General features: G+C 56.0%; 1 protein-coding gene across 1 annotated transcript; it reads left to right on the plus strand.

Annotated features, from left to right (window-relative positions):
* Positions 1–1,037: 1,037 nt before the first annotated feature.
* On the plus strand, positions 1,038–4,556 carry LOC137322208 (chorion class high-cysteine HCA protein 12-like; the record flags this gene model as incomplete). The annotated part of the gene is given in 5 exon segments (XM_067985324.1): positions 1,038–1,112; positions 1,428–1,460; positions 1,462–1,509; positions 1,726–1,937; positions 4,541–4,556. Coding segments are annotated over 5 exon segments (384 nt in total), but the record flags the coding sequence as incomplete, so codon positions are not given.
* Positions 4,557–9,278: the final 4,722 nt, after the last annotated feature.

Here is a 9,278-nt window from a genome sequence, read left to right on the forward strand (position 1 = left end):
TGTGTGATATATTCTGGTGCACTGGGATTCTAAGGTGTTGATATGATGTTGTCATTTGAGTGTCTGGAATCTATCAGTCATGTCCGAACTGCAGCTTGTTAGTGCTGTGTACACTACTGGCTGCTTCTGGGTACAGGAGTGACTCGTACGCTGTTTGTTTAAGAAGCAGTTGCTTATGTTTTGTGGGCGGGGGGGGGGTGGGGAAGAAGGCAGAGCTTTGGAACCCAGAACACAATCTTGGCTGCCTTATTGGAGAAGTGCTCCGAGTGAGTAGACCGTGTGCGGTGTGCGGTGTGCGGTGTGCGGTGTGCGGTGTGCGGTGTGCGGTGCGTGTGCGGTGTGCGGTGTGCGGTGTGCGGTGTGCGGTGTGCGGTGTGCGGTGTGCGGTGTGCGGTGTGTGGTGCGTGTGCGGTGTGTGGTGCGTGTGCGGTGTGCGGTGTGCGGTGTGCGGTGTGCGGTGTGTGGTGTGTGGTGTGCGGTGTGCGGTGTGCGGTGTGTGGTGTGCGGTGCGTGTGCGGTGTGTGGTGTGTGGTGTGCGGTGTGCGGTGCGTGTGTGGTGTGCGGTGTGTGGTGTGTGGTGTGCGGTGTGTGGTGTGTGGTGTGTGGTGTGCGGTGTGTGGTGCGTGTGTGGTGTGTGGTGCGTGTGCGGTGTGCGGTGTGCGGTGTGTGGTGCGTGTGTGGTGTGTGGTGTGCGGTGGGTGTGTGGTGTGTGGTGTGCGGTGGGTGTGTGGTGTGCGGTGTGCGGTGTGCGGTGCGGTGTGCGGTGTGCGGTGTGCGGTGTGTGTGTGGTGTGCGGTGTGCGGTGTGTGGTGCGTGTGTGGTGTGTGGTGCGTGTGTGGTGTGCGGTGTGCGGTGCGTGTGCGGTGCGTGTGCGGTGTGTGGTGCGTGTGTGGTGTGTGGTGTGTGGTGTGTGGTGCGTGTGTGGTGTGTGGTGTGTGGTGCGTGTGTGGTGTGCGGTGTGCGGTGCGTGTGCGGTGTGCGGTGTGTGGTGCGTGTGCGGTGTGTGGTGCGTGTGCGGTGTGTGGTGCGTGTGTGGTGTGTGGTGCGTGTGTGGTGTGTGGTGCGTGTGTGGTGTGTGGTGCGTGTGTGGTGTGTGGTGCGTGTGTGGTGTGTGGTGTGTGGTGCGTGTGTGGTGTGTGGTGTGTGGTGTGCGGTGTGTGGTGCGTGTGTGGTGTGTGGTGTGTGGTGCGTGTGTGGTGCGTGGTGTGCGGTGTGTGGTGCGTGTGTGGTGTGTGGTGCGTGTGTGGTGTGTGGTGCGTGTGTGGTGTGTGGTGTGTGGTGCGTGTGTGGTGTGTGGTGTGCGGTGTGTGGTGCGTGTGTGGTGTGTGGTGTGTGGTGCGTGTGTGGTGTGTGGTGTGTGGTGCGTGTGTGGTGTGTGGTGCGTGTGTGGTGTGTGGTGCGTGTGTGGTGTGTGGTGCGTGTGTGGTGTGTGGTGCGTGTGTGGTGTGTGGTGCGTGTGTGGTGTGTGGTGCGTGTGTGGTGTGTGGTGTGTGGTGCGTGTGTGGTGTGTGGTGTGCGGTGTGTGGTGCGTGTGTGGTGTGCGGTGTGTGGTGCGTGTGTGGTGCGTGTGTGGTGTGCGGTGTGTGGTGCGTGTGTGGTGCGCGTGTGGTGTGTGGTGTGCGTGTGGTGTGTGGTGTGTGGTGCGTGTGTGGTGTGTGGTGCGTGTGTGGTGTGTGGTGTGTGGTGCGTGTGTGGTGTGTGGTGTGTGTGTGGTGTGCGTGTGGTGTGTGGTGTGTGTGTGGTGTGCGTGTGGTGTGTGGTTTGTGGTGCGTGTGTGGTGTGTGGTGTGCGTGTGGTGTGTGGTGTGCGTGTGGTGTGCGGTGTGCGGTGTGCGGTGTGTGGTGCGTGTGTGGTGCGTGTGTGGTGCGTGTGTGGTGCGTGTGTGGTGCGTGTGTGGTGCGTGTGTGGTGCGTGTGTGGTGCGTGTGTGGTGCGTGTGTGGTGCGTGTGTGGTGCGTGTGTGGTGCGTGTGTGGTGCGTGTGTGGTGCGTGTGTGGTGTGTGGTGCGTGGTGTGTGGTGTGCGGTGTGTGGTGCGTGTGTGGTGTGTGGTGTGCGGTGTGTGGTGCGTGTGTGGTGCGTGTGTGGTGTGTGGTGTGCGGTGTGTGGTGCGTGTGTGGTGTGTGGTGTGCGGTGCGTGTGTGGTGTGCGGTGCGTGTGTGGTGTGTGGTGTGCGGTGTGTGGTGTGCGGTGTGCGGTGTGCGGTGTGGTGTGCGGTGTGCGGTGCGTGTGCGGTGTGTGGTGCGTGTGTGGTGCGCGTGCGGTGTGCGGTGTGCGGTGTGCGGTGTGCGGTGCGCGGTGCGCGGTGCGCGTGCGGTGTGCGGTGTGCGGTGCGGTGTGCGTGTGTGTGTGTGTGTGTGTGTGTGTACACTTGATGCATAACAAAATGAAAGGTTTCTGGTTACCTGAGCTCTGCTGGTGAGGGCAGAAGAGGGAAAGGGAGAAAAATCAGCCGCAGTTGCTGGTGCGGATTGCTATCCCGTATGGTGAGGGCTGCACTGTGATACCCCTGTGGTCGATTAGCCGACTGACACTCACTGTCTAAGTTCTCAGACGTGAAGGGAGGGTGAGAGGCACGTACGGGCCCAAACTCACAAGAGGAGGGGAGAAAATTAGGAGGATGGGAGGTGGGGGGAATCCCATTAATTTGGTTACAGTGATTTCTGGGAGAAGGGGGGAGGCTGGGGGTGGGGCGACTGTGATCCGGGGTGGGGGGGGCGACTGTGATCCGGGGTGGGGGGGTGACTGTGATCCGGGGTGGGGGGTGACTGTGATCCGGGGTGGGGGGGCGACTGTAATCCGGGGTGGGGGGTGACTGTGATCCGGAGTGGGGGTGGGGGGTGACTGTGATCCGGGGTGGGGGGGGGGGGGTGACTGTGATCCGGGGTGGGGGTGGCGGGGGGGTGACCGTGATCCGGGGTGGGGGTGGGGGGGGGTGACCGTGATCCGGGGTGGGGGTGGGGGGGGGGTGACCGTGATCCGGGGTGGGGGTGGGGGGGGGGTGACCGTGATCCGGGGTGGGGGTGGGGGGGGGTGACCGTGATCCGGGGTGGGGGTGTGACCGTGATCCGGGGTGGGGGTGGGGGGGGGGGTGACCGTGATCCGGGGTGGGGGTGGGGGGGGGGTGACCGTGATCCGGGGTGGGGGTGGGGGGGGGGTGACCGTGATCCGGGGTGGGGGTGGGGGGGGGGGGGGGTGACCGTGATCCGGGGTGGGGGTGGGGGGGGGGGGGGGTGACCGTGATCCGGGGTGGGGGTGGGGGGGGGTGACCGTGATCCGGGGTGGGGGTGGGGGGGGTGACCGTGATCCGGGGTGGGGGTGGGGGGGGGTGACCGTGATCCGGGGTGGGGGTGGGGGGGGGTGACCGTGATCCGGGGTGAGGGCGGGGGTGGGGGAGGGAGGCCGTGATCCGGGGTGAGGGCGGGGGTGGGGGAGGGAGGCCGTGGGCCGGGTGTGGGGGAGGGAGGCCGTGGGCCGGGTGTGAGGGCGGGGGGGAGGGGGGCCGTGGGCCGGGTGTGGGGGAGGGGGGCCGTGGGCCGGGTGTGGGGGAGGGGGGCCGTGAGCCGGGTGTGGGGGAGGGGGGCCGTGAGCCGGGTGTGGGGGTGTGGGGGAGGGAGGCCGTGGGCCGGGTGTGGGGGAGGGAGGCCGTGGGCCGGGTGTGGGGGAGGGAGGCCGTGGGCCGGGTGTGAGGGAGGGGGGCCGTGGGCCGGGTGTGGGGGAGGGGGGCCGTGGGCCGGGTGTGGGGGCGGGGGGGAGGGAGGCCGTGGGCCGGGTGTGGGGGCGGGGGGGAGGGGGGCCGTGGGCCGGGTGTGGGGGCGGGGGGGAGGGGGGCCGTGGGCCGGGTGTGGGGGAGGGGGGCCGTGGGCCGGGTGTGGGGGCGGGGGGGAGGGGGGCCGTGGGCCGGGTGTGGGGGCGGGGGGGAGGGGGGCCGTGGGCCGGGTGTGGGGGCGGGGGGGAGGGGGGCCGTGGGCCGGGTGTGGGGGCGGGGGGGAGGGGGGCCGTGGGCCGGGTGTGGGGGCGGGGGGGAGGGGGGCCGTGGGCCGGGTGTGGGGGCGGGGGGGAGGGGGGCCGTGGGCCGGGTGTGGGGGCGGGGGGGAGGGGGGCCGTGGGCCGGGTGTGGGGGCGTGGGGGAGGGGGGCCGTGAGCCGGGTGTGGGGGCGGGGGGGAGGGAGGCCGTGGGCCGGGTGTGGGGGAGGGAGGCCGTGGGCCGGCACTAGGCCCAGTATCCAGTATCCAGTATTATGGCACAGCCGCTGCCCAAGTGAGCTGAGACTCCGAATATATTCTGATAAAACCAGCTGCATTCGCCAAAACAAAAAATTCCTTTTGCACAGTGTTCCAAGTTGCCGTGACCTTTTAAATAAGGTTTTAATCCCAAATTTCTGATCACATCATTTCCTACTCTCTATCTCTTCCAACCCCCCCAATTATCCCTCCAGATTCCCCCTTCCTCTCCTACTGAAGGTGGCTGTGTTACTGGAGTGAGGTTCTAAAGGTGCCAGCTCTCCTCCTCTTCCGAAGTGCACATTTTCTTCCCTTCCAGCCCAGTGGCACCGTAGGGAGTTGTTGCAGCTGAATTGCCGTAGGCCAGGCTGGACATTGACCCCAGGACCTTCCTGCTCTGTGTGGCTCCGTGTGGTGATTTTGGCTATGGCATGGTAACTCCACTATAACATCAACCCGTTGTCCTGGAGCAAATCATAACCAGCTTCTCGCTCCCATATTTCATTGAGAAGCTTCCCGAACTGCATGATGCATATCCTGACCTCTGCTGTGAATACTTCCTTCACATACTCTACCTCATTTCAAATCAGCCACAAATGAGAACTTCATGGAAGAGTTTGATTAAGTTCAGCACTTCCCTGGTTCAAGTCCTCTTTCTCCTTTTTGTATATTTGTCTGTTTCTCTCTCTCACTGTCTGTGTCTTTTTCTCTTTCTCCTCTCTTTCTTTCTTTATCTCTCTTTCCCTTCTCTTTCTGTCTATCTCTCTCTCCCCCCTCCCCTCGTGGGGAGGTTCGCTAGTACTGTGGGAGTTGGGGGGGGTGTTTAAAACTAATTTGGCAGGGGGGTGGGCACCTGGGTGTAGCATTGGAAAGGAGAAATAAGGTGTACAAAGGATTGGGAGAGAAAGATCGCACGAGAGTAAGAAATGGTATGGTAATATATCGGACCAGACTAAGAGAGAGTACAAGAAAGTCTAAGATAGGTTTACAATGCAAGTGTGTAAATGCACGAAGCATGGTAAACAAATGTAAGGAGTCTTACAACACCAGGTTATAGTCCAACTGTTTTATTTGAAAATCACAAGCTTTTGGAGGCTTTCTCCTTCGTCAGGTGAGCGAACATTCCTTACATTTGTCCACCCCAGTCCATCACCGGCATCTCCACATCATGGTAAACAAGGTGGAGAGCTGCTGGAGCAAATAGCCACATGGGAATATGATGATGTGGCGATCAGAGACCTGGCTCAAAAAAGGGCAGGATTGGGTACTAAATATTCCTGGATACAAGGTGTTCAGGAAAGAAAGTCTGGGGGCGCGGTGGCCCTATTGATTAAGGAGAATATTGCAGTGCTGGAGAGAGGATGCCTTGGAGGGGTCAAGGACAGAATCTATTTGGTTGGAGTTGAGGAATAATAGAGGTGCCATTCCACTATTGGGTGTATTCTATAGGCCACCAACTAGTGGGAAGGATATAGAGGAGCAAATTTGCAGGGATATTACAGAGAGGTGTAAAAGCCACAGAGTGGTGGTAATGGGGGACTTCAATTATCCTAATATAGACTGGGATAATAATATAAGGGGCAAAGAAGGGGAGGAATTTTTGAAATGGGTTCAGGATAACTTTCTTAACCAGTACGTTTCCGGCCCAACGAGAAAGGAGACATTGCTTTGACTTGGTTCGAGGGAGTGAGACGGGCCAAGTGGAGCAAGTATCAGTGGGGGAGCATTTAGGGAGCAGTGATCGTAGTATCAAGGTTTAGAATAGCGATGGAAAAGGACTCTGACAGCTCTAAAGTAAAAATACTCAATTGGGGGAGGGCCAATTTCGGTGGGACGAGAACAGATCTGGCCCGGGTAAATTGGAATCAAAGACTGGTAGGCAAAACTGTAATTGAACAGTGGGAGGCCTTTAAGGAGGAGATGGTTCAGGTACAGACAAGGTACATTCCCACGAGGCAGAAAGGTAGGGCAACTAAAGCCAGAGTTCCCTGGATGACAAAAGAGATAGTGAGTAAGATGAAATGGAAAAAAGGGGCGTGTGACAGATGTCAGGTTGATAACACAAGTGAGAACCAGGCAGAATATAGAAAGTTCAGAGGGGAAGTGAAAAGGGGCAAAGAGAGAGTATGAGAATAGACTGGCGGCCAACATAAAAGGGAATCCAAAAGTTTTCTACTTAGTAAATGGGTAGTAAGAGGAGGGGTGGGGCCGATTAGGGACCAAAAAGGAGATCTACTTCTGGAGGCAGAGGGCATGGCCGAGGTACTAAATGAGTACTTTGCACGGTCTTTACCAAGGGAGAAGATGCTGCCAGAGTATCGGTAAAGGAAGATATAGTTAAGATACTGTTTGGGCTAAAAATTGAGAAAGAAGAGGTACTAGAAAGGCTGGCTGTACTTAAAATAGATAAGTCACGTGGTCCGGATGGGATGCAGCCCGGGATGCTGAGGGAAGTAAGGGTGGAAATTGCTGAGGTTTCCATAACCTTCTTCATGCTAAAGGGATCAAGGGATATGGGGAAAAAGCGGGAACAGGGTACTGAGTTAGAGATCAGCCATGATCATTTTGAATGGTGGAGCAGGCCCGAAGGGCCGAATGGCCTACTCTTGCTCCTATTTTCTATGTTTCATAGAATCATAGAAGTTTACAACATGGAAACAGGCCCTTCGGCCCAACATGTCCATGTCGCTAGTCCCAATTGCCTGCACTTGGCCCATATCCCGCTGTACCCATCTTACCCATGTAACTGTCCAAATGCTTTTTAAAAGACAGAATTGTACTACTGCCTCTGGCAGCTCGTTCCAGACACTCACCACCCTTTGAGTGAAAAAATTGCCCCTCTGGACCCTTTTGTATCTCTCCCCTCTCACCTTAAATCTATGCCCCCTCGTTATAGACTCCCCTACCTTTGGGAAAAGATTTTGACTATCTACCTTATCTATGCCCCTCATTATTTTATAGACTTCTATAAGATCACCCCGAAACCTCCTACTCTCCAGGGAAAAAAGTCCCAGTCTATCTAACCTCTCCCTATAAGTCAAACCATCAAGTCCCGGTAGCATCCTAGTAAATCTTTTCTGCACTCTTTCTAGTTTAATAATATCCTTTCTATAATAGGGTAACCAGAACTGTACACAGTATTCCAAGTGTGGCCTTACTAATGTCTTGTACAACTTCAACAAGACATCCCAACTCCTGTATTCAATGTTCTGACCAATGAAACCAAGCATGCTGAATGCCTTCTTCACCACCCTATCCACCTGTGACTCCACTTTCAAGGAGCTATGAACCTGTACTCCCAGATCTCTTTGTTCTATAACTCTCCCCAACGCCCTACCATTAACGGAGTAGGTCCTGGCCCGATTCGATCTACCAAAATGCATCACCTCACATTTATCTAAATTAAACTCCATCTGCCATTCATCGGCCCACTGGCCCAATTTATCAAGATCCCGTTGCAATCCTAGATAACCTTCTTCACTGTCCACAATGCCACCAATCTTGGTGTCATCTGCAAACTTACTAACCATGCCTCCTAAATTCTCATCCAAATCATTAATATAAATAACAAATAACAGCGGACCCAGCACCGATCCCTGAGGCACACCGCTGGTCACAGGCCTCCAATTTGAAAAACAACCCTCTACAACCACCCTCTGTCTTCTGTTGTCAATCCAATTTTGTATCCAATTGGCTACCTCACCTTGGATCCCGTGAGATTTAACCTTATGTAACAACCTACCATGCGGTACCTTGTCAAAGGCTTTGCTAAAGTCCATGTAGACCACGTCCACTGCACAGCCCTCATCTATCTTCTTGGTTACCCCTTCAAAAAACTCAATCAAATTCGTGAGACATGATTTTCCACTCACAAAACCATGCTGACTGTTCCTAATCAGTCCCTGCCTCTCCAAATGCCTGTAGATCCTGTCTCTCAGAATACCCTCTAACAACTTACCCACTACAGATGTCAGGCTCACCAGTCTGTAGTTCCCAGGCTTTTCCCTGCCGCCCTTCTTAAACAAAGGCACAACATTTGCTACCCTCCAATCTTCAGGCACCTCACCTGTTTCTATGTTTCCAAACATCCTTAGATATGGGGGTGGTGCCAGAGGACTGGAGAATTGCAAATGTTACACCCTTGTTCAAAAAAGGGTGCAAGGATAAACCCAGTAACTATAGGCCAGTCAGTTTAACCTCAGTGGTGGGGAAACTTTTAGAAATGATAATCCGGGATAGAATTAACAGTCACTTGGACGAGTGTGGATTGATCAGGGAAAGCCAGCACGGATTTGTTAAAGGCAAATTGTGTTCAACCAACTTGATAAGAGTTTTTTGATGAGGTAACAGAGAGGGTCGATGAGGGCAATGCTGTTGATGTGGTGTATATGGCCTTACAAAAAGCGTTTGAAGTGCCACATGGTAGGCTTGTCATCAAGATTGCGGCCCATGGATTAAAGGGTGCAGTAGTGACATGGATACAGAATTGGCTCATTGATAGGAAACAGAGAGTAGTGGTGAACAGTTGTTTTTCAGAGGTGTGCAGTGGTATTCCCCAGGGGTCGGTGCTGGGACCACTGCTTTTCTTGATTAAAAATTAATGACTTGGACTTGGACTTGGGAGTACAGGACACAATTTCAAAATTTGCACATGACACAAAACTTGGAAGGGTAGTGAGCAGTGAAGAGGATAGTGATAGTATAGACAGGCTGTTGGCATGGGCGGACACGTGGCAGATGAAATTTAACGCAGACAAATGCGAGGTGATGTATTTTGGTAGGAAAAGTGAAGAGAGGCAATATAAACTAGAGGGCACAATTCTAAAAGGGGGCAGGGCAGGTTGAGAAAGCGGTTAAAAAAGCATATGGGATCCAGTTCCTGGGATGGTGTGTGACTTGGAGGGGAACATGCAGGTGGTGTTCCCATGTGCCTGCTGCCCTTGTCCTTCTAGATGGTAGAGGTTGCGGGTTTGGGAGGTGCTGTCGAAGAAGCCTTGGCGAGTTGCTGCAGTGCATCCTGTGGATGGTACACACTGCAGCCACAGTGCGCCGGTGGT

This window comes from Heptranchias perlo, chromosome 5 (genome assembly GCF_035084215.1).
Source record: "Heptranchias perlo isolate sHepPer1 chromosome 5, sHepPer1.hap1, whole genome shotgun sequence".
NCBI lineage: Eukaryota > Metazoa > Chordata > Chondrichthyes > Hexanchiformes > Hexanchidae > Heptranchias > Heptranchias perlo.